Here is a 26,732-nt window from a genome sequence, read left to right on the forward strand (position 1 = left end):
ATCCGGGGCTGGTAAGCGAACTGCAGAGGGTCCAGCGAAGGTCCGACAACTTTACGAAGTTGCCTTAGGACGAGCCTCTCCAGCGACTTCATGACGTGTGATGTCAGGGCCACTGGTCTGTAGTCGCTGTGTGTGCTGGGATTCCTCTTCTTGGGCACTGGGACCAGACATGAGGTTTTCCACTGGTCAGGGACAACCATCTGGATTAGGCTCAGGTTAAAGAGGTATGTGAAGATCCCACACAGCTGAGAGGCACATCTTTTCAGCACTTTCAGATATTTGGTTATTTCAGATAGCACCTCGTCATGGTCCCTTTTGCTATGTTTGCTCTAGCTTCCAGACTGACTTTGGTATAGGATGATTGCATCTTGGTATCTAGATGAGATCCTTAAGGTGTTCTTTCATCACCTGCTTCATTGGAGACGGACTCTACCCACAATCCCTTTCTGTGTTCTGTGAACCCTGCAGTGCCGGCACTTTCTTTAAGTATACCAAATTTGATGGACTACACAGGACACTCATTCAACCAATAATAACCATATAAACGTGCACTGTTATTTAGGAAAATAGCAGCATTTTACTCACCAAAAATTCTGATCATTCGTAGACATCCTCCTTACTTTTCTCAAAAACAGATTAATTATTCTTTCGCACAGATTATCCGTGCGCTTCAGCTCCAAGCGCTCCCGACAATACAGTTTGCAGTGTACCTCGGAGCCTGTGAGCCAGGGGTATCGGTCGTAGTTTGTGGCTTGAAAATGTTGGACAAATCCTTTTCCTGGTTGTGACAGGTCCGCTCACTCAGGAGTTGCCCGACCTTTCTTTACTATGTCCAGCTTTTCTTCAAAAAGAAAATCACTTTAACAATATCTTTATAACTAAATCCGTTTCTTCTCCTCCTGCAGCCATTATGGGATGACAAAACTGATATTAAACAAGCACAACTATATTCCTGTTAGCAACTAGCTAGTTTGCTTCTCCTCGGTAATACACTTGTCCACTCTCTGACTATGCAATCAGAGGGTGTGAACACGCTGAGGTTGCTGCAGCCTGCTAGAAGGCTTTGATGTCACCAACTCAAAATCTGATTGATTGAAGCAACAGCCTCATCAACAGTTATTTTTGCGAAAAGGGCTTGCAGAGCTGATTGTGCAACCCCCCCCCCTCCCCCCAGGCAGATTCCTTTGACTTAGACCCTGTCTGGCAAGATTAGGACTGAAATGTGATTGGTTAAATGCTTTAATATGAAAATACATGTCTGAAAGCGGCACAACCAGGATGAAAGATATGAAAGGAAGTAAACAGACCATTTGGAATTATTTAATAAGTATTCATGGAAAAAATACAATTAACGTTTGTGATTCAGATTTTTTTTCCGGCCAGCAAAGAAGGTCTTACACACCCTGACAGCTCACCACTTTTAAATGGAGGCCATATACTCTTCACATAATGTCATCATTCTGACCCAGTTACCACTAACACCACTTATCACCTTGCTGTTTCATAGCATATAGTTCTTTATCAACACAGTCCTGCTTTACTTCCCAACTCAAACAAGATTTGCTACGCATATGGGGCTGTAGCCACAAGTCAAGATAAGATAAGACAGGACTGATTTTATAGATCCCACAATGGGTAAATTCAATAGTCACATTACAGGGTAGATAGTATAGACAGAAACATGACTTCAAACAATAATTTCAAGTGTTTATTTTTTCCCTCTATCTATTTTGTACCTACATAAAATTGTAAGCTGGACCTTAATTCACTTGATACATACCCATGTTAATGTATATACCCAATAGTATTGTTAAATCTGTTTGAGCTTTTGCAGGTTGAAAAGTGTCTCTTCAAACTTAATAAAAATTTATACCGAAGAACATAATGGGTGAGGTAGACTGGTTGATGGTTATTACCTCATAATAATGCAACCTATTTGTTCTTTTAAATGTGTGCTATTTGTATGGCAATTCAACAGCCAGTACATGAGACTTGAAGACAACTTTATTGATAAATCAGCAAGCCAACCAAAGTGAATGTACAAAGAGAACATGATAAGCCGAGGCTTCGGTTGCAGCTGTAAACCAAGCGAACAAGAGAAGAAAGATTAATGAAAACAGAGTGGGAAACCAGAAAAGACACAGGTTGATTATACTATGCTGTTTAAATGCAATTTGGACATTCACAGGTGTCTGGTAAGAAAAAAAAACTTTTCTTGGATGAATGAGTGACGGAAGAGGAAGCTAAGCTTAGCAGTAACTGCCTGATTACAGATAGTGCTGCTTTTGTGACACAACAGTGAGTTACGGAATTCACTCAATTCAAGAAATGGATATTTTTTAACCCACACAAAAAATCTCTCACTTCTTTGTGGGGCCCCAGTTAAGGTGGGGCAAAGAATTGTATATTGATTGTACATTTATGTACCTTGTTATACTATTTGGCACTCAATGCAGATAGCAAAGTAAGAATTCAATTGTACAGGGAAACACGATCCCAAAATGTGACAACAAACACTTTGAATCCTCTATGGATGTGAATTTGAGGGATGAGAAACTGACATGAGCATAATTCCAGTGAAAGTCCACTTTTGAGTAGAGAATAGCTATAAACTGACAACTTTTTTTGTTTGGAGATATTTTGCTATCAGACAACCAACCTTTGTGTGTGCCTTCATTCTTGATTGGTGCTTTTGTTGTTCAAGTTATCTCAGATGATGTTGGGGGATTTGCTGAGTTGGCATGTTAATGCTATACTATCTGTGTAAACTAGACAATAATGGCAGATTGTTTGAGAAGCTAAGCGAATGGTTAATGGACAATGTTGGAGTTATTATATATGAAGTGTACTGGAACAGAAACAAGCTCAGATCACAGACATTGACCTTGCACACTGGGAGAATGTAAAGCTGCATTTAAGGTTAAGTGAAAATATAACTGTGCAACTGGTTAAAGAGGAAGGTTCTGTGATGCCATAGCCTGTAATGAAGATTCAATACAGAACAACAAATTAGCCGCTAGCCACACAATGTTATATATTCAGTAACACACCCTTTTACCCTGAACACAATACTTGCAAAGTATTGACCAATGACACTAACATCAAAGAGACAGTGTCAGTGGAGATTACCTTTAACCACTTCCAGTTAATTAACAAAAAGTAATTTAGAACATCTTATAGATTTTATATGAAACTTAGCAGTTTGCAGTTTAATATATTATTTATTCAAGAGGCGAAACAGAGCTGCTGCAGTGTTTTCTTACTATTCACTATTCCTTTCCTGATTCCTTTTAATTTAGCAGGAGATTAAAGTGTTAAATGTTGCTGGTTTGTAAGAATTAGTGATATCAGACAGAGCTGAAACATGAAAAGACTGGTTCAAGCCTGTCCTTTGTACCAAGCTTGTTTGATGGCAGTGCATCCCTGAATCAGTTTAGTATATAAAGCCCTCTGGTGGCCGGAAGGAATACTGTCAAGAAGTAATACTATCTCTCCTCTGCATACTTTATACCATATGAACAAATACACGTATACACACTCACACATTAAACTCAAATAAATGAAATGCTGTAGCACTTTAAAGTCAAAACAACATAAGACAACTCTCTTTTTGCCAATGAGCAACTAATTGCTAATGTATTATCCATCCGTTTATATAATGTGTCATATAGTAAAGGAGATTTAATGATAGACCAATGCATCATATTTTTAATGGGATAATTGATGCATTTTCTGTGGTATCTTCATTTGTGCCCCATCAAGTTGTTTTCCATAGAAAATTTCCAATCAGTAAACAATATCCAACAATTGAAAGGCAGTAATGTATTCTAAACATGTTCTCATTTCCTGACATCTAATAACCCCATTTAATCATATAACGATATATTGCCATTCTTCTGGTGCTTTAGAAGACTCACAAGGTGTTCTATAGCAAAACAGACTTCCAAAATCCCCCAAGCCACATTCATGTCAATATAGGTTACATACTACTTTTGATTTCAATACCTGATGAAGAAGTTCATGGCAGGAAGCAGGGGAAAGTGGTGGAAAGGCTGAACAACTATGCATTTTGCAGCAGGAGACAATATCACTTTATATTTGGAACTTTGAATGTTTCAATCATACTTGAAATTTTACTGTGATGCTAAATGGTCTATGGTTTATGGAACATTTGAATAGTTTTCACCATAGCAATTTCATTATATTGATGTATGTCCTACTTCCTACACCCATACTTTTCTATTTATATGTTGCCTTTTCCGAGAGTATAGTCCTTCTCTTTGATTTATAGCCTCATTCTTCAAACCAATTTTGTTGCATGTGCAGTATTTATGGTCTCAGGTTTCGGACAACGGTGGGCTGAAACTCACAAAGCTACATCATGTAGCTTTGAATGTCTGAATAGATAAAGGATGGGAGTGAATTAGCAGTCTAAAAAATCCTCATGTTAATTTGATCAAAAAGGGTGCCAGATTAAAGAAATCTTACTAAGATATTTTATGAAGGATCATGTGGTCCTGCCATTAGTGAAGGGTACTATAGTACTAAGGGTACTATTTATATGCATTAACAAAATGTCTAACTGTTTTCCATCATGGTCAATGTGCATACATAGAATCTCAAGTGTCCTGATGACTGGCGTTTAAGGCTGGGGTAGGGCACTAAGCCCTTCCCTTTTATTTGCAGTATGGGATGTGAGGTTTGTCAGACTACCAAAATTTTGTAAAACTGCCATTAATTTTACTTTAAAGAGACCAGATTTGAAGACGTGGTTTTGTGGTTCCCAATGACTGTTGCCAGATTTAGAAGCTCAGTACACAATAAAATGCATATGACTTTTTAAAACAAAACGGATCGTTGATTATATTTTTGAACAGTCGATCGCAGGACAAACAACCATTTTCATTCATATGCCTGGGCTTTTTAGGATCTTCAATGAACCTACTACATGCTCTTGGACTGTGAGAGGGAAAATCAGACCTGACCATGCGTGATTCTAGTTTAACACACACACTATGCAAATGATTTGAGTAACAATCTATTTTGTGTACAGCATTTATCCAGATGTCTAGACATTGACGGTAACCAAAGGGGAGACATCCCAATGTATTGAAATCAAATTGCCTCTTTCAAAAGTTCTTTTGTTTGTTAGAATTCCTTTAATTTGAAACGGAAATGACTCCTGGAAAACTGTCCTAAATTGGCAATTGCTGCGATAGGACTGTGACTCTTGAAAAGGTTCAAATTCCTTTCTGATAAACAAAATTGCATGCAAAAAATATGTTCACATCACTGATCAACTTGTGAACAAGTGAAAGTATATACTGCAAGCAAGAATAATAACAACAGATTTGCCCTTCCCTATCTGATACACATCATCTTATAATCCTGTTGTGAACCACTGGCATCATAATTAAAGCCTTAACCCAATATTTTCTGAAGTCAGTCTATTTACCAGTTTGACTGGGGGCAAAAATTATTTATCAAATAAGACATCATGTCAGGTACTAGTTGGACAGTTGTATAATTAATACATTTAAAGCCCTCTATCACTTTTTAACAGCATCTGTTGCTTTCATTAAAACTTCAGGGGAAATGTAAAAACATAAATGAATGTATCCACATCCTATTAAGTTGCCCCTCATTTGAAAGCATAGTGTACTTCTTTCAGGTAACAATGTTATAGGACAGAATTTCTGAGTACCTCAAAAAACAAAAAGATAAACACATATCTAGAATATGACAAAAAAGACAAGATAAACTAAGTTCAGATACAGAGCATGCCGGTGTATTCTACTTGGATATATCCAACTGCAAGTATTTAACTTGAGTCATGAATCATTGAGGCAATTGTTATTATTTTAGTAATTTTAGATATCCACCATGGATTGATATACATTTTTGTGTAGATATATCAATATATATTTGTCAAACCCTGTCTTGTATACATACTCTACATATACAGCATTGTAGAAGTTGATTTAAATTGGGCTACTTTAAACGTCCACTGTGTACAATGTATTCTTAGTAGAAACTGACCATGTTTTCTCTAGACTAAAGTAAAACAAGAAAACCAGAATCATGCTACACTGAAGCCTTATTCCACAACAGTCCCATTCTCCAAGCCTGTGATGCTACTGCAGCAGCCCATAATTAAATTAAGTATTTTTAAGGTACAGATAGCAGTTGCCTCAGTTTATCTAAATCAGCATCAGAATCAGTTATTTAATGTTTGGAATCATTGTCATTCTTGTCATTATTCAACAAAAAGCATTTTTGTTGTTTTTTTTTATCACAGCCACCTGAAGAAAGTTAACAAGGAGTGTTGTTCTCTCATTAGTTTCTGAATAATTTAGTAAAATTTCATATATTGTTCTCAAATCAAATTCCTGAAAGTGTCTGGTTGTCAGATCTGGTGATCAGAACAGACTCCACAAGAATGAATCACAGCTGACTTTTCCCAACTGTGCTTTGGCATAAGTACTAGTATTATTGGTAGTAGAACCTTTTTGTGTGCTCTACGCGAGTACTGAATACACATTTTATCAGACTTCTTTCAGTGACCAATTTAGTTCCTCTAAAGTTTACAAAAGAGGGGTCTCAATTTAAAACTTCACCACTAGAGATTAAACACTGGCTCTTTAAGTAACACTTTTTCAAGACTGCAAATTTTATGTTTTCTTTTTAACATCAATCCACAAAGGTGTTTTTTATTATCTTTTGTGTAAATATGTAATTACACTCTGTGTACTTTCAGATGTGAATGTCTGTGATGGTGTGAATGTGATCAGTACAATCCCCTACAAAGCTCCTCACAGTGAACCTTCCATAAATAAATAAAGTTAAAAAAAAGTCTTATGGCCTTATGGCATAATCCAGTCAGTGTACCATTCAACTGCAATCAAACAGGAACATGAGTTTTGGCAGGAGATGTGCACTTGTTGACTGTACTCAGTAGACTGGTGGGAGGGTGGGGTCTGTCCTTCCTCACAGGCAGAAGTCAAAGGTCAGGTCAGACTTGCCCATCTTTTGTCTGTACGCTGCATCAAACTTTTCATTCATTGACACTGTGAAGATGTCCTTCCATAGACCCACACGACCTATCAAAGTTGAAAAGATGATTGGATGGTTGAAGCTGTGAGAAAAAAAAATTCCGCTCATAACAGCAGTGTAGAAATATACTGCTGTTACCAATTCATCATTTAATCCTTGATCAATGAGCTCTGCAAACTTTCTGTTGAAACAATATTATGCAGATCATGAAATTAATTGTGTCCTACAATGTTATTTCTAAGATAAAAATGACACAAATGTTAATAACCCCCAGGAACTGAGCAGCACTGTTTGCATTAGAAATGTATACATTTATCAGCCCATCAACCCATAGCACACAAAATAAAAGGATATCTGAGGATAAGCGTGGTGGGTAAAGCTCTACATGGGAGTCATGTTTCCAGTACTGATGATCATAGCTGCAATAGCTAAATACCAAATTTCATTTGGGATGAATGTCAACAATAACACATACTGTGTTCCTTGTTTTTGTTTTTTTTCTGTTATATTTTTTATCTATTAATTTATTTACACTTAGTAGGTCTACTATTTGGGATTTGTTGTAATATTTGAGACCTGCAGTTTCTACTATGATCACAGATCTCTGGTTATTCTATGAGCCTCTATTTTTCAGCAGCAGCCCAGTGACTCACCTGCTGTGGCATGTGACAACATATCAGACTGACTGGAAGCTGTGTGTTACCACTACAGTGGATCAGACACCAGACTTCCATGCACTAAAAGAAACAAAATTAGATGGAAAAACAGAAAAAGGATGACAGAGACTATAACTTAACACCAAATCAAAATAGGAATGATTAAAAAAAGTTAGAATAATGAATCAATAAGGAGGGTTTTATGAAATGAAGAACCTCAGACTGTTCATTCAATGCAATCTGTGATGCTTTTATAACATTTTTGCATTGAGGGGGTCATACTATTTGAAGACGACTCATAAAAATGCTGAAAATACTACACCAAGCATCTAAGTATACAGGACTGTCTCAGAATTTGAATACTGTAATACAGCTCTTTATCTTCTGTAATGCAATTACAAAAACAAAAATGTCATACATTCTGGATTCATTACAAATCAACTGAAATATTGCAAGCCTTTTATTATTTTAATATTGCTGATTATGGCTTACATCTTAAGAAAACTCAAAAATTCTGTCTCAAAATATTAGAATATCATGAAAAAGTAATTTATTTTTTTTTTTATTGCATTACAGAAGATAAAGAACTTTATCACAACATCCTAATTTTCTGAGACAGTCCTGTAAATGCCTTCAGTGGATCAATGTATACCGGGCCAATGAATGACACAAATAATTGTATTCCAAATGCAAAACCATCAAGAACATTTCTAATCTCTGTTAAAGACCTTTTCATTACATAAAACAAAATCAAACCCCAAAATCAATTCCGGGTGTTCAGTGTGCTTCCTAGATTGACCCGCAGAAGGAAAGGAATCAGGATCCTGCATTGTGAAATTATCTTCCAGGTTCGATTGCCTGGGTGTATGCCCTTGTTAATTCCCCTTTTAATAATGTTTGCAGCTCAGACACAGACTTCTTTATATATTCATTTTCTTCTTGTATTACTTTGACCTTCCACAATTCACTGAGTTCCATTTCACAAACAGTAGGTTTCTGTATATAATGCAAGTGGCTTCTTCAGTGGCACACTATAATTATAATATAAACAATGAATTTAATTTCTAAAATCTCCTCTGGACTTTTACTGAAAATTGAAAATATTTTCCAGACTATTCTTTGTGTCATATGATAACATCATGTTTTTAGTGCTACAATAGCACATAAAGTAGAGTGTTCAGATGGCAATTCAGGCAATTCAGATGTTTGGATGTCACAATTGGCAGAACTCAAGTAGATTAAAACATCCCTTTGGTTTTTTCTCTTTCTTTCGGACAACTTCTATCACACCACCTTAGCCCGGAGCACCTTTTCCCAATAATATAAAATTGGATTTTTCATATGGTTTATTTTTAGAAACTATTTTTTAAACCCTGTGGTTTTGAAGACATTTTAGAAATGTATTTAACAACTATGCCTATTTTGGCACTTTTTGGCCTTTAAGTCAAATGGTTTAATAAACAGCAGATTACATCTTGTCCCAGCATGCCTGGCTTTATTTGCAAAGTATGCTGATACAAGATAGATTAGGGACATGTGATGGGTGGCTCTGCTGCTTTGACATATTGGAATAATGATAACAAAAGACATTCATCTAGATACATAAATATGCTGTTTGGTGTATTGGTTGTGTTGTGTTGTGTTGTGTTGTGTTGTGTTGTGTTGTGTTGTGTTGTGTTGTGTTGTGTTGTGTTGTGTTGTGTTGTGTTGTGTTGTGTTGTGTTGTGTTGTGTTGTGTTGTGTTGTGTGTTTGGTTTGGTTTGGTAATTTTTTGTTCTCACCCCTGCAGATGGAGAGAGCTTCTGAGTTGCTACACTGTTCAATTAGTTGGTTGCAACTCTCAACTAGGCCCTCACGTTGAGCCTTGTCACAAGAAACCCCAAGGAACCGGGCCAACTGCTCCACCAATGTTCCTAGGTCCTGTAGAGACAAGAGAGGAGAGATTTTTGAGTAATTTCATTTACCTGTTTCAGCCACAAAATAAATCACTTTACCCTCACATGGTGATTGACAAATAACAAAGTAAATTAAAAATGTAACTGAAACTAATTGAAAATCAACTTACATAACATAAAATGCCACCAAGTGAAATTCTGGATCATGTTGAAAAACATAAACCACTCAGTGAGGCCTTCAGCAGTCTTGTAGAACAAGCATCTGCATCTTGCTACTAAAACTAAAAATACACACCATCTTAATGACAGGCTTTGCAGATCTGAATAAAAAAATTGCTAAAATATGCATAGTTCTATATGATTGTTCTTCCTCATTAATGAGAACACATTGTCGAAATGACAATCTATTTGGCATACAGGTTACACAACCTGTCTGTGATGGTTGTTAGGACAAAAAGTACAGTTCTGTGTAAACCAGATGTTGTCTAATAACACTTGTGTTATTGCTTTATTGCTCTGAGTCATATACACGTCAGTGTTATCGACCTATGCATGCGTATGTGGGTGTAGATACTGCTACTAGAATACAGACCTGGGCTGGAAAACATGACTGAACATCCCTAATTCCAGCTCCCCCTCATCAGCTGCGTGTCACAAGTTACTTTTAGCTCTCTTACTGCCATATGGCCCAGTTCACTTCTTCAAATCATCAGATGCATCTTTCAATGTAGCTCTAAGGTCCCTGTTTGTTAACAGAGGGGATTGTGTCTTTGGTATTTAGCATGACCTGCATGAGAAAATCTAACCAGCCATCTCTCCCTCATCTTTAAATATCTTTGAACTTGATTTTATCTAAGATTCATGGCATCTTATTCTTTACGGTCTGTGTGTCCAATTAGATAGTTATTTATGGTTTGTAGTTACACTGTTAAACCGTTGCTGAGGCGGGGCATCTGTCTGGCACTTTTGGACAGTGGTTACCTCACATGTTTCTGCACATAGTTACAGACCAGCTTCTCGGTATTTTGCAACTTCAGCATACTGCATTGATCCAGTTGCTGCTGCTGAATGAGGGACAGATGAGGAGCTTCCAAGATGTCTCCTAACAGAGTCACAGTCAGAGCTTTTAAATGCTGTTCTAGTAAAAATGCTTTTTGTGTGATGAAAATTGTATTTCTTTATAATTTATTTCTCCACTTTTATATTCACTAAATGTTCACAGAAATTTAACTCAGTAATAAAATATTGTGAAAATCATGTGTAATTTGGCAATACGTTTTCTAGAAATTATCAAGTTGCATGTACATTACAAAGAAATTCACATTGGTTGTTTTCAAGGTCCTCTGAGCTAACATGTCAAAACAGCAGCACATTTGGTCAGTAGTTAATCCAGCCCACATGCTTGATCTGAACAGATGTCAGATCAGTGGCATCAAATTAATGTGGATGGCTGTAATTTTGAAATTTGGTCTGCAACTGGCAAGTTAAAATCCTCTATGACTGGTCATAAGTATTAAGAAAACTGCAATGCAGATGGAAATGTGCTTTATTCATGCCAGAGGAAAACACTTTTTCTTGAAGAACTTCTCATTGCAATGTACATCCAGCTAAAGTTTATCTTAAAGAAAATAAACAGAGACCTTTGTTCCTTCTGTTATCAGGTAGAACGATAATTTCTTAATAAATTTAATTAATTGATTTGTATTATAAAACACTAATTACTATCAGATAATGAAGGAGCCACTGCACTTATCAATTGTCAGCATTAAAGAGTTTATAGTTCAGTTAGCATTTTACTGAGTCATGTGATAATTGGGGGGCTAACACTTCCACCTCACAGCAAGAAGGTTGCTGTTTCAAACAGCAAGGCATTTCTGTATGAAGTTTACATGGTCTCCCCCATTTCTGCTTAGGTTTCCTATAACTTCTCCGACTTTCATTCACGGTGTCTTTCCTCCCACAAAAGCATGTAGTAGGGAAATTGGAGACCCTAAATTGCCTAGATGTGAATGAGGGAGTGAATAGTCGTTTGTCTACATATGGCCCTGCAAATGACTGGCGATCAAGGGTGTAACCTGCTCCCAACGACATATTATGTTTCATGCAGTCATTCAGAGAGGTAGAATTTAGATCAACAACATTTTTACATTGGCCATGTGTATTTTATGCCCTCGACAGACTCCTTCTATGTAAATTATGCAAGTGGCAGGGATATTGTGGGTTATATCAGTATGACTATTTTGTATATGCATTGGTGTTTTCATTCTGGTTAAAAATACACAAAAGCTAATAAATAAAAGGTTACCTTCCAGATATAACCGGAAAATGGGTCTTGTTCTTCTACCCTTGTCCATATGTTCTCTTACTGTTACATTTTATTTCCGAGCCAATTTTGTTTGTAAAACTTAATGGGTTTACAAAATAATTGTGTTTCAGGTTAAGCTTCTAAGATAAGTAATTAGCTTGAAAATTACAATCGAGTTTAATTTCTGAGAACGAAAGACTTTCATCCAGTATTTTAGATTGTGCATATCATTCTCACAGATAAAGAAAGTAGTTCAGAATTGAAAAGAAATTTCCGTGCAAATCCTTTTGGCTCACATTTTAAGATGAGTCAGGTAGAATACACTAAGTGATACTATTGAGTGTATATGTTTTAAAATTAGGATTTACATGTTGTATATCAGGCCCAGATTTAAAACTCGGTCTTCATCTGTCATGTATGCATGCATGATGCATGAACATTTTATTTAAAAAAAGCTGAAATATAAAATCATTGTATCTCCATTGAATTCTGAAATAGAAGTTAAGTTCAACAACTAATCTTGTAATTACTTTAGCATAGTGCGGAAGAATATGCCAGCCACTTTTGTTTTGATTTGCTCACATTTACTTTTTGTTGTTGTTTTTTACCACAGCACTCAAAAGCACATATAATCCAATTTTCTACCATCATGATACCTCTTGCTGTGTAACAAAATAAAAAAAAAATATTTACTTTTAGTGCTTGTACTGAAATAGTGTACATTTGAAAGTAAAATATTATTGCTATAAGCTGCCAAATGTTGATTTTCTGGTAGCTTGCTGTCCCTGTTCCACAGAGAAATAAAACATTATTTAACCAAGCTGGCACTAGGCTTGAAACTCCATTCATTTGAGTGAATGCTATTGTGCAGCTTAAACTACTTGAAGATGCTATGTACCTTGATGCTAGTACTTTTTTATGCTTATCAGAGAAATTTGTTTTTTTCTACCTTAACTTTGAAATAAATAAAAACCAAATAGTGATCCGTCAGTATGTTTTGTGGTGATGTGTCTAAAGTCTGCATGCTTTATGTCATCTGAACAGTGACAATTACAGTATTAAGCATGATCATACTGACCACACTTTGCACAGCTGCTATACTGTAAATTCACCCATGGTGGTCACTTTTTCTGTAATACATAACTGTATTTTGCTACAAAACAGCTTTGATTTCTCTCCATGTCTGGAGGGCAAAAGGCTGGCAGGCTGTTTCAACAGCCATGCAATTCGTAGGCTGCCTTGCAATTCAAAGGCTGTATACAGTGGACTTTGACCAGATGTTTGGGCAGATTACATCACTCATGCATGCTCCTGATACCATCATTATTACCGTTGCTAATACAGCAGACTAGTCTGATGGTTGGTGATGCATGGATGTTATGTTATGTTCAAAAAATATCAATACAATATGATTGGAAAATCAAATTTAATTCGCATGTAGGCCTAGTAATGGTGCTTAAGACAAAAGTAAAACTGAGCAGATCTAAAGGACACAGTGAGACTGAATCACCATGCGCAAATTGGAGGTTGTCTGAGACTCAAGTTATATGCAAATGTGATTGCGAAGGCTGAAGGACTAAGTTATTCACTATCTCTGTTGATATGGAAAATCCTGTCCATTCATGTATCAAGGAGTAAATATAGCAGATGTTATTTCTCCATTTTCCCTTTTAAACTCCTTTTGAGTGGAATGACTCGACTGTATTATGTTTTTTTTTTTCAAGTAGAGATACAATGGTATATTAAAGACAATAGACCAAGTCTATGGTTTCTTTGTAATTCATTTTTCCATCTATGTCCTTCCTGTCATGATGGTAATAACAGTTATATTTTGGTCTCCAGTGATTTCTAAAGCAGTATTTATTCATGGAAACGTACTTTTGACATCTAAATTACTGTAGGAAGTATGAAGGTTTAGTAGGCTGGCAGCTGACGTAACATTATATTGAGATAACAGTAAATATGCTTACTGAATGGCAAAAGGGCAAACAATAGTCATAATCTACATCATTTGTCTTACCTTGAACATGTCCTCATATTTCAAGAAAAGGATATTGGAGTCCATGCGATGTTCCCAAAATTCCTGAACATGTTCAAACCAGGAACCATATCCCACTACAGAGGAACAGAAAAAGGCAGCTGCATTAAATTAAAATAGGCCAAGAAAGAAACAATATAAATGAAAGGAAGCTCTCAGTCATGTCAATAATGTTTTTTGGTCAGTTTTAACCTGGTAACTGCTCATTTTCCTCGGGATGCCTTGCCTTCTATGCAAGAGTTCTTGTGTTTTTTTTATTCTCTCTTACCGTTGTTGAAGGACATTCCCTTGTCCTTGAAATGTAAATGGAATACTGAGTCCTGGCCTGAAGAGCCAGAAGAAAACAGAGCTAATAAAGTTCATGGGCATTCTGGGCGCTCACAGATTTGGACATATGTGGATGAAACTTTCATCAAAATAAGAAATTTGGAGACTGATTAAATCACAGTTCGCACTGAGGTGACATGAGAATATTTCAGAGGGAATTAGCCTAATAAGAATGTGAAGTATACCGTATATTGAAGATGATGGAAACCTCAATATTGATATTTATTGGAAACAGCCACACTCAGATCAATAGTTGATCATCAACTCACACAGAGTGTTTCAACAAGCACAAAGGAGGGGAGAAAGGCACAAATGGTCTCGGCTTATCTTTGTGCTTTTCAACTTTTTGCAGCTTTAAAGAGATTAAAAATTGATTGCAACAAGCACAAAGGAGGGGAGAAAGGCACAAATGGTCTTGGCTTATCTTTGTGCTTTTTAACTTTTTGCAGCTTTAAAGTGATTAAAAATTGATTACATGGCAGCAGAGCTGCCTTGCAAGGTGCTAACTAGACTATTAGTTGCAACTGGGGGCTCGGGTATGCAGACAGGAACAGACATGAATCCAACCACCAACCTTCTGGGTGAAAGGATTCCCATTCTACCAACTGAGCCACAGTCGCCCCTTAAAACGCTTAAAATTAAAAAAAAATCACTAAAATCCTCTGGTTATCTACACAAGGTTTCTCTCACAACTGGAAAAACAAAAGAAATAGCTCTGGCAGGGGGGAACACTCAATTAAATAAATAAATGTTAGACATTCCATATACCACATTGTGTCATTCCTGTACACCCCAAACCTAGTAAGATCCTGAGGCAGAAAGCTGTTTCCCCAAGACACAAAGTTGAGAATGCATTGTGTACACTGTCCAATGTAGCAAACAATGACAAACCTGTACTTTGGGGAAACCCAAAAAAAACCTCTGTTCACACTAATGGCCCAACAAAGAGTACCCTGCTCTGTAGGTCAGGACAATGGAATCATTTTGAATATTTCAGACAAAAGACATTCAAAGGCCTGTAATGTTCACATCTATTCAGGTTGGTTTGAGAGAGGAGTAAAATAAGCTGTTTTGGGCACAACTGGGGAGACCATCATTCACCAGAGGAGCCACTGACACAATCTATCAGAAAATTACAATATGTTTTTTCTATCTCTTCTGAACCATGTTAGTCTTGTAATCTAATGGGGTAGATCAGCAACTCATATGTGACCCTAATGAGCCCCATTCAAACCCAACTCAGATTATCACATGAATCCCAGTTTTAACCCTGAGTACTTGGTGGATCCACTAGTCACATATTTCTTTAGGGTTTATCCCAAGGAGTAAATACCTGTAACTCCCCACAGTTAGTCAAAACAGAGGAAGCGTCATAGATGAAATGAAAAATGTTTTGAAAGAAACAATTGACACAACATAATTAATCTTTGAAAAGGAATGTAAATGCTTACATTTTTCATTCATGAAGCGCCGGCAGAATTCCTGAAAGGTTCCCCGGTAGCTCATGGTCCTGAGAGAGCGGTGGAACTGGTAGTACGACACAACCAGGTCTTTGGGGTTGCGAGCCATATAGATGACCTGAAGGACCAAAAAAAGGCCACTTTTTTTTGAATAGTGTACAAGTTTTGGTGGGCCCAAGTTTAATATGTGATCATCAGGCAAAGACAAAACAAACATTCTGTGGAGTACTGCAACGACTATCATATTGCTCTTAAAGATTATATGCGTTGGTTAGCAAACCATTTAATCTATAATGATTGCTTATGATTATAGTATTGTTGGATACACCATTGATTGAGCTGTTGAGCTAGTTAGTGCTCAAATAATTTAAATCACCATCTCTGGCACTAATCACATGCTTATGGACTTTCCATGAGTAAACAAACAACTACTGTGTACTGGATGCTTGGTACCCTTTATGTTATGCAATCTGTACTTAAAACCAAACATCCACCTTTCTTCATTGTTTTTTCTTTGGCTTTTGTCCAGCAATCCACCGATTTTCTTCCTCTTATCCGCAGTTGGGCTGTAGCTAAAGCAGAGAGCCCCAGACTTCCTTCTTCCCAGCTGCTTCATCCAACTCTTCTGGGGGAATCTGAGGGCATTCTCAGGCCAGCTGAGAGACACAGTCCCTCCATCATGTCCTGGATCCTCCCCAGGGCCCCATCCCGATGTAACAATGGACCACCACCTCAGGGAGGCCTCCAGGAGGCATCCTGACTAGATGCCCGAGCGACCTCATGTAGCTTCTTTTGATGAAGCGGAACAGCGGCTCTACTCTGAGGCCCTCCTGGATGACTGAGCTCCTCACCCTTCCTCTAAGCTCCTTCTTCACAAGGACAAACCAACTGCTTCCCATTCAGCTGCGAACCGCTCCAGAGAGACCTAGCCAACAGGACAGCATCATCTGCAGATACCAGAGGCCCAACCCCAATATCACCAAACCAGATCCCCTTGCCATCCTAGTGTAGAAATTCTGTCCATAAAGGTTATGAACAAAATTGGTGACAAAGGGCAGTCCATCATCGTAAAAAGATCTGACTAGACTCTGGAACCAGTAAAACAGAGACCACCTGATTGTCCATGACATGCAGCAGCAAGGACTATAATACAACCATAAAGTCAATCATCGAACTGCAGTCTAAGGCGTGTAGGTACCAAGTGCACCTACACACACCTTTATGCCGGAACATAGTGTTCATTGGGGACAGTTCCTGACGAGCACAGATATCCAATAAAAAACAATAACTCTGGTTCAAATTTGAGGGGGGGTTCATTCCAATCACATCCTTCCAGGTTGCATTGTCATTGCCCAGGTGAGTGTTGATGTTTCCCAATAGACTGAGGGAGTCCCTAGTAGGAATACTAACTGTCCATTTTTGTTTGTCATCATAGGAGTCTGACTGGGATGTGCAAACCCCTCCACCCCGATATGGTTGCTGATCGAGGAGGGATTGGCTTCTGCTTTTTTTTCCCCTTTATGTATTGCACTTTAGACAATGTAGAAAGCAGGATGACCACGCCCACTTGCCAGCCACAGCCTAGCTCATTCTTTAAAAGAACCCCTTAGACTAGGCATCAGATTTCTTTTTTTGTTGATGAATAGACTCCTTGAATCTCTGTTTCATGCATCAATTTACTGTTTGGTGTTTCAGGCCTAAGGGGCCGTTGTTGTAGAGCCTTCAATAAATCTGAAAGAAGAAACTACTCTGAGTGTCTGGAGGTCGTAACAGAAGGCCAGACTGCTAAAAACCAATGGCAAGCCCAAATGCTTCCAATCTGGACTATATCAATGAACTGGTGCCAGAACTTGAATGGGCTCAGCTGCAGTCTACCCTCTCTATGAGTCCCGTAAGTCATCCCTGTCCATATTACAGGTCACCTTCCTCTTGCTCTTGCAATGGATTCCTACCACAGTGTTCTCTGGTGACTGAGATGCAGTACACAAAGTTCTCGACAGAGCAAGTCCTGTTTACAGGAAGGGTACTTCAATGGGCAGAAAGCATTTGGCAAGACAGTGACCCCATCCTGGAGTCACTCAACAACTTTGTCAATCACTTCAAAGAAATTTTTGGGTTGCCTGTCGGCGACAACTCTACTCAGAACTGTACCATATTCATCAGGGGTCATTTAAAATTCGGGTTACTCCATCAAGTTCGAATCCGCCCTCCTAACCACATATCACTAAGGTCTGGATCCAGTTTTTTGATTGCAACTCTTATGACCTATGAAGATAGTCTTGGTCTGGAGAAATTCATCCAGTTGGACATTCAGGCAGCAGATCATGCAGGTGTGTTTAGCCGAGTACTTCTCCCCACCAATCGCAGGTCAGGCTTCAGACCAGTTCTCTAGACCATGCAAGTGAACCCTATAAAGCTTACAGCTGTGGAGAGATGCATACATTCGAGGCTGTGTCTATACTGTGGGGGCCAGGGGCATGTCTTTGCCACATGTACCACGTGCCCACCACAGCCTCCAGTGAAAACTGTCAGTCCAGCAGAACTTACATGACACTTCAAGTTACAATCCTGACACTCTCTGAAGCTCTGTTGTCCCTATCCACCCCAGGTCTCCTGGAATCAGGCTCAGCCAGCAACTTCATGTCTTGAGACTTGTGCCACCAGCTCCAATTCCCGGTCAGCCAGCTCTCAACTCCCCTCACAGGGACTCACAGGGGAGTCCATCAGCAGGTGACCCCTGGCCAGCTCACTGAGGTTCCTGACATAGAGCTACTGATAGATGCACTGCATCGCAAAGACATTGTCTTCCTGGCCCAATATGCATCTCGTTTCTGGGACTGCTGCATTGACTCAATCCCCAACTCACCCCTTCCACATGGTCAAGTCTATCCCTTATTGGTCCCCGAGCAAGAGGTGCCTGACCACAATATTCGACAAGCGTTCAAACAAGGCTATATGCATCCAGCTACTTCAACTTCCCCATCCAATTTTGTCTTCATACACAAAGAAAGGTGATATTCTGCACCCCTGTATAGATTACAGAATTACATAAACTGAACAAGGCAGAGCAAAAGTACAGTGTTGGGTGCCACAAGCTGTACGGGGCCACCAGGGGGATGTTGCCACAGGCTTGTAGGTGGCACTCACCCTTTCCTTGTTCTCCCGGATCCCAGGTACTGTATCTAAAATACCTAGGTCCACCAAGCTTCGCAGACCCCACCAGGCCTTCTGGGCTTTGTTCTTTGGTTTGACTTTACTATCCTCAACCGCCCTAGTGCCACTCTTGGGACTGGGTACCCCAGGGTATATGGCACTCATTTCATCCTGCATCATTGTTATTTGTGGCCAGGAATGCTCCGTGGATTGGATGGTTTGTGGCATCCTGTACAGACTGCCCTATGGCAAAGAACCCACAACATCGTCTGGTGGGTAAGCTTATATGACCCTTGCCATCCAACATTGACCCTGGACCCACTTGGGCGTGGATTTTGTGACCAATTTACCCAGAAGAGAGGGCAACACCTGCATCCTTTCGGTGGTCAACCGGTTATCCAGCCTGCAAATTGATTCCCGTACTGGGACTTCCCATAGCAGCGGAGAATGCCCAAGCTCTCTTTTACCAGTTCTTCCTGAACCATGGCCTTCCTGAGGACAGAGGATTGCAGCTTGTCTCCCCATTCTGGAGGGCCTTCTTCAAGCATCTAAAAGTAAAAACCAGCCCAACAACCAGGTATAATGTACAATCAAATGGCCAGGCGGAGTGCAAAGTCCAGGAAAATACCTCCTTCCTGCGCACTTTCTCCATGAGTGAGCCCAATTACTCCCCTGGGTAGAATGCTCCCATACCCTAACCACCACCGGCCTGACTCCATTCCAGTGCTTATTGTAGGGACTTGTGGTTGACCATAGGCTAGAGATGAGACGGGGCTGTCCCATTCACTGCCCAGTAGGCAAGCACCAGGGACTTGGACTTGATGCAGACAGCTACCGGGAGCCAGTGTAGGGACATAAGAAGGGGAGTTGTGTGGGAGAATTTGGGACAGTTGAACACCAGGCGGGCTGCAGCTTTCTGAATAAGCTCCAGAGGTCTGATTGTCACCGCTGGGGCACCAGCAAGGAGGAAGTTGCAGCAGTCCAAATGAGAAATGACTGGAGCCTGGATATCTGCGCCGTATCCTCAGTGAGGAATCTGCGGATCTTCCTGATGTGGTAGTCACCTTCCAGTTAGACCGTCCCTTGTTCCTAATGCATACACTTCTCATGTTCATGTCACTCTCGTAAAACCCTATGTCTCTCCTCTCTCCCCATTGCCTAGCCTGACGCATGACGCTTCCTCCACCACTGCTGCAGGAAGGTGAATAGTTTATGCCGTCCATCATGTTGTGGGCACTAGGGCGTCCATCATGTTGTCGTCCATCCCGATGCCACAGGGGGCACCTGAAATACCTAATTGGTTGGGGGGGAAGGCTTGTCAGGCTCCAGCAGGCTGACCATGCCCATTGCCCATTTGCCAGCCACAACACAGCTCCAAATAGAGTCCTTGAGATTTTGTTGATGTAGAGTCTTCAGTAAATGTGAAGGTAGGAACTACTCTAAGTGTCTGGAGGTCCAAAACAGTAATAGCCTTGCACTCAGATTTATGTGGAAATTTTGGTAATATTGAATTAATTATCAGACCACCAGGTATAGTTTCAATTGTTGAATGGATGAATAAAACAAACACTGATACGAACTTCATCTTGCGGTATAACATTTCTCTTAAAGGAGAAGCTAGTCAGTGGTGTCCCTTGGGACAATATAAATCCCAGCAAGATGTTTCAAGTCTATGATCTGGTGCATGTGTTAGTAAAATTGTGTACCCACTAGATGACAGTCAATCATCATTTTTCAAAGGTCGATACCATTGCAGAAAAAATACCCTGTGACGTTCCCTTTTCTTAAACTATAAGTAACACTACAACAACAGACCGGTTAAAGGAAAAGGTTAAAAATCAGCAGCTTGCCATAACCTGGCTCTGTCTTGTATCAAGGGGCTCACCTTGGCCTCTCCGTTGTGCATTGCTGTGGGGAGGAAGCGGTAGGGAAGATGGCTTTTGATAAGGCGAGGAGAGGTCAACTCCTGTAAAAACAGAAAATATTTCAAGACATTAATCAGATTATCTAAATTATACTTCTTAGTTGCCTCCAGTTGTTTCCTGTTTTATTTGCTCAGCAACCCACACAAGCACAATCTTAATGGCAAACTCAAAGAAAATTGAGTAAGTCCCTTCAAGAAATGTTTTGCCAGCAGAATATCTGAAACTCTAGAGATGATCCCAGATACCCGCAACTATTTTATCAAGCTAAAGTCTGATCAAATATTTCAGTTGTAGAGGCAATAAATTTGTACTCCATAATTGCTATTTCTAATGAATCAGTGTTATTGCACATCAATCATTAGCAAGATCATTTTTTTTCTGGGTAGACAGGAGATGTACAATGTCATGCATTGATGAAGAAGATATCTCTTTATTTTGTCATATTCAGTTATACATTCAGCATAACATCAGTGAAATTCAACCATTGCATTTAAACCACCTTGGATGAACCATGAACAGTAGACAGCTGCTTAGCAGTGCCAGGGGAGCAATTAGGGGTTCAGTGTCTTGCTCAACAACACTTTGATAGGCTAGGAGGAGTGCAGGAATAGAACCAGGAATGTTTAATTCTAAGACCACTGGTCTAACCCCCCATTGAGTGCCGCAATGTTAGATAGTCTTTTAACATAATCTTTAGTCCTGCTTGTTTCCGCAAACAATAAATAATTTCAGGTTGCAAGATTTGCATTTGTGATCATTAACATTTCGTTTTGGTTATTAAAATCAAATTGAGGATGTTAAAGGCATATTCTATTCTATTTACTTTACTATACAGGAGGATCAGATTTATTACAGCCCCAATGAGACTGGATTAAAAAAAAACATTATTTATTCAATTTTCAACAGCACATGTTCGGCACACAGGGTGAGAGGGTATATAAGCTGTCACCAGGCAGGGGTCACCAGTTGATTACAGCATTATATATAAAGAAAACGGTCATTCATTCATTCAGACCTGCATTGTGGATTCTTCAATTCAGTCATTGGAAGTTTTTAATACAGTGGGGGGAAACTAAATAACCCCAAGAGACTCCACAAAGTAACTGAAAGGACATGCAAACACGACAGAAAAAGACTCCATTCTACATTATATCGCATTAGGAAAGTTTTTGGTGACAACTGCACCATTTTAGCGCCTCAAACCAACCATCTATCCATCGTCTGGTGCTTATCCTGCACTCAGGGTCAAAGGGGATGCTGAAGCCTATTCCAGCTGTCATTGGGCAAGAGGTGGGGTACACCCTGGATTGGTCCCCAGTCCATTGCATGGCCACATATACAGACAGACAACATTCACTCACTCACTCACTCATTCAGGGCAATTTTCTCAATTTTTTTTCCAATGAATCTGCTGCATGTTTTTGGACCGTGGGAGAACCCGAAGGAAAACCCGGAGGAAACCCGTGCAAACTCCACACAGAAAGGTCCCCTTTTCGGAAGTGAACCAGAGTTCTTAATGCTGTGAGGCCAAACACTAACTGCCCCTATGCCACCCCCTCAAACCAAATCTAATTGAAGTAAATAATTTTCAAAATGAAACAGGAACTTCCTTACTAAAGAAAATTAACTTTTCATAATTTGTGCCCATGTTAAGATGTATGATTTTAGTAACTGACAAACATAATGCTAAAATAATAAAAATGTTGTAGGTGTTCTTTTTTGTAACTAGAACCATAGCAAAACCATTAATCATCTATTTTTTTACATTCAATTACATTTTTCATTGATTTATCTTTTTACGGTAATTCATACTTCCTAATCATTTAGCTACTAAGTGTGCAAGGAAACCGAATGACTACATTGCTGATTTTTGATTGCATTACCTGTATGATGTCTAAGCCTGGCTGGGGGTATTCTAACACGGGTAGCTGTTCATCAATGTTCATAAGGCCGATCTCATCTGGGTCTGCACCTTGACTCACAAGATACACAACTTCTTGGAGGAGACTAGTACCTGTAAGAATCACAGTCAGAATGAGAGAAGAAAGAGACCAATGCTGAATAGAAAATACTTATAAGACGAAAGAATATTCCACACCATTCTAAGAGAAAACTGGTCAATGGCAAAATACAACAAAATAGCCTCCGGCCCCCAACATAGTTCTGGCAGCATTCTTCAAAATACAGTACCTGACAATTTTGATATACCTTCACATTTTCAATTACCTTTAGGTCTAATGTCTTGGTCATGGCTGTAATACATATATGTATATAGTTGTATTTCAAGTACATGGGCCAGATGTGAACGTCAAACAAACCAGGGACTCCCAACTAAGTTGTTTCTCGAGTTCCTCCTCATTTTGCATTCTTCATATGGGATGATGATAAAGTATTATAGGTCCTTTCACACATGCACATATACTAGCTTTTTGCTAGTGCAATATTGTACCAATAATCATGATTATCCAGAGAACGGTGTGGGACGTTTTGCCAAATTGCCAAATGTGATCAATTCATTCAAATTATTCACGATGCTCGGGTAAAAATTTGCTCAATGGGCAGTATGGATCTAGTGGTGGAGCATTTGCTTGAAACTGAAAATACTCTCTCATTTTCTGAGCTCTACCTAGACTGTCAAAGTGTTGATACGGAACCCCTAATTGCCTCCTGGGTTAAAATGGGAAGAAAATAAAGGATTTAGTTTGGTTTGACATCATGTCTTAAGATGCCATAGCTGTTTTTCCAGAATATGCCATGACCCCTGATGAACCCCAAAAGAGACTTATAGTTGGCATAGGGGCAAAAAGGTAGAAAATATCAATATCCTTTTCATACTCATTTTTCCTCATTGATATATTATTTAATTTAGTCCATTGCATTATGTACAATCAGGAATATCGCATTAACTTTTGAATAACAATTATTTCTTCCCCACAGTGAATCATTGTCCTCCTAACCCTAACACCATTACTCCAATTACCATTATTTATTTTATATACGGATATCATTTTATTATGGGGCACTAAAACTTTTTTGTCAGTAATTTATTTCTATAGCTCTTGAGTTATTTTTTTTCATAACAGATTTATGTTGCTTGTAAATGACAGAACAAGCCTATGTCATCATTACACAATTGTGGATTTTTTGGGGTTATCTATGGTGAACTGGTCATTATGTGATGAATGATGATGCTGGGTTATAAATGACCAAAACACTAGTCATGGGTCAGACAACGTATGTAGCCTTGGATCTCACTTAACTCCAAATAACCCCTTTTTTCCACAAATCTCTTAAAGAAGTTGCTAAGACCTGACCTACTTTTCATATGAGCCTGTAAATCGTCAAATGTCAACTGGACTCAGAACTCAGGAAGCCTCTTGGATGAGAAGTGAAACATCTTCAAGAGAGAAACCAAGTCCATTTACCACAGTATGATAAACTACAATTAACCATGACCTGGTTTGACTGAGAACCTTCACTGTCTTAACCTTTAAAGTTCCATGACTTCCTGAAGAGATGCAGGCTCGTAAAGGTTCTTCTGAAACACCTATACCTTGATGACACAAACAAGTTGAAAAGCATGTTTTTCTTCTTGTTATAATGTTAATCAGTCACCCTGCAGCACTGTAGGTATCATTTTCATTATAAAAAATATTGTCATTGGAAAAGTGGCTTATAGACAACTGGGCCTATATTTATGACTTGTGGTATCACAAAATATTTTTAAGTCAATTCTTCTTCTGGTGCCAGGAGATGCCAATGTTGCAGAAGTCTACAGTGCTCATCACTCATAATGGACCCTAAGAAGGTAGGAGGCATTTTGAAACCATAAATGTGGTTTATTTTCACCCCATCAAAACAATGTCGGACAAAGTGAAACGTACCTTGAATAGCCTGTATATAAAACATTTCCAGTTTCTCAGCTAGAAAACAGACGAGTGGAGCTAAACTTCTTAAACATGACAGAGCATGTAGCTTGGCTAAAAAAACTAAACTAAACTAACGCTTCTTCAACATGCACAGAAATATCAACGTAACCCTTGATCAGGCATCACGCACTACGACCGACCTGCGGCAGCGCTGCGCTACGTCACTGTGAAGCTGCATGTAAACATTAACTTCCATCTGTGTTTGATAGTGATGGATGCGAGATAGTAGTGAATTGAAGCTAGCAGACATATATGCACTGGGAATTTATTTTTGGCATCCTATTAGATGTACTATCTCTGTGCAATCGTTTAATACGGCTGATTAAAAAAATCCGTGTTGGATAACTCGACCCATCCAGTGTTATTAAAATGTAACATCACCTGCTGTGTAACTTAAATAGCACGATTCATGTTGTGCTTCAAAGCTGCCAAAGCAACAACGGTTTGTGTAGATCAATAATGATATAAGGATCATCACAGGCAACACCCGCATTTTCTCGCTACAGCAAACGGCAGGCACGACGACACGGCCGCACCGTGTTTACCTGACTTCGGGTAGGTGACGATCCATATGTCGCTACTTCTGAGGGAGAAGTTAGCAATCTCCTCCATCTTCCCTCTGCAGAAGGGCGGCAGCCGAACTCCGTCAAACTCGAAGTATTTGCTTTCAAACTCTATCGGCGTGCTCGGCGTGTCTGCCTCGCTCTCGGCCATTATCGAAACGGGGCGCCAGTGTAAATGCAGACAAAACAAGCACTATCACGCAAACCGTTGTTGAAATAAATCTTAAAAAATAAAATGACGAGGCGAACGGTGAATAGACGCCACCGATGCTTTGCAGTTGATGCTGCACGGCAGGCGGAGGAGTTAACCTACAGCCAATCAAGAAGGAGACAAGTGATGTAATGCGCGCGCACGACTCTCAGACTCTCATCAGGACCGATTTACCCTCTTCGAGCACGCGAGAACGCGCAAAGGGAACCATACGAACACATGCAGTTCAAGAGCACGAGTTACTGGCGTCATGTGTGCGGTGTTATACTACTGTATATCCGATTTAATGGATGATCTCACCTTCTGATAGTCGCATTTACTTTGAGTCTTTCCCTCGGCCCCGCATGCACATACACACAACCAAGAACACATCAACACTACGCACAGTGTCCATGTATTTCACGCAGGCGGTTACGGGGACCTCTAATTGACATTGTACATGACATGAACAAAAATAAAAACATGAAGGGTAGTGAGCGTGTCTCCTCCAATCTACAATGATCTGTTCAGGAGGCAAATAGATTTGGTTGTTAATGAGGGTCGTAACATGCTTGTCCTACATTTTGGAACTGTGTACCGGTAATTTTAGAAGTCTGGGAAAAAAAGGTGAAACTAAATAGTAGTGCACAAACATTAACTTTTTTTTTAAAGTGATATGAACTGAACCGTGGTTACAAAAGGAGAAAAAAAAATCTATTGACGTATGTAAGTTCATATTTTATACCCCCATATAATTATTGATATTGTAGCATCCGATTCGACGCTACAATATTAGTTTTGTTCCATTTTGCCAGGGAAACACCCGGGTGACGGTAAAACATCTGTTTGATGAGCAATAGCTATTGTTGGCCACAGCCATGCCACACGGGCCTGCAATACAACTAACTGTTCCCGTTCAATTCCAGGTAAAAAAGAAAAAAAAAACAGAATTCATTGCATCCCTAACAATACCCACATCATTCCCAGCAGCTCCAAAATCACACAGAAAACAAGCATCAACATAAACCCCTAACATTCGTGACTCGCCACAGTATTATTTATATTGATGCAAATATTTAAATAATAAATTGTAGTGACTATTAGGACACTACTATTTATATTTGTTTTTTTTTTGTTTATATCTTGGCAACATTTTAAGAAGCAAAATATACAGGAAGCAATAACCCACCACCACCACACCCCTGACAAAAATCAGTGATTTTGAATACATTTGTGCC

General features: G+C 39.2%; 1 protein-coding gene across 2 annotated transcripts; it reads right to left on the minus strand.

Annotated features, from left to right (window-relative positions):
- Positions 1–1,987: 1,987 nt before the first annotated feature.
- sult4a1 (sulfotransferase family 4A, member 1) lies at positions 1,988–25,576 on the minus strand. Of its 2 annotated transcripts, XR_015106153.1 has the most exons (8): positions 25,287–25,576; positions 22,696–22,826; positions 20,773–20,853; positions 15,726–15,852; positions 13,930–14,024; positions 9,491–9,629; positions 7,707–7,790; positions 6,995–7,100 (listed from the first exon to the last, which is right to left on the minus strand). XR_015106153.1 is itself a non-coding variant. In XM_086146686.1 (7 exons), exons 1-7 carry the CDS (start codon positions 25,453–25,455, stop codon positions 6,988–6,990), a joined length of 855 nt encoding a protein of 284 aa, XP_086002812.1. In that variant the 5' UTR covers positions 25,456–25,576; the 3' UTR covers positions 1,988–6,987. The 2 variants fall into 2 exon arrangements, 1 of the variants encoding a protein (XP_086002812.1); XM_086146686.1 differs by lacking the exon at positions 7,707–7,790 and having other exon boundaries at positions 1,988–7,100.
- Between the last annotated feature and the right edge of the window lie 1,156 nt (positions 25,577–26,732).

The sequence above is a fragment of the Fistularia commersonii genome, chromosome 5, assembly GCF_037954325.1.
Source record: "Fistularia commersonii isolate RoL2024-O1a breed Wild chromosome 5, RoL_Fcom_v1.0, whole genome shotgun sequence".
NCBI classification, from domain to species: domain Eukaryota; kingdom Metazoa; phylum Chordata; class Actinopteri; order Syngnathiformes; family Fistulariidae; genus Fistularia; species Fistularia commersonii.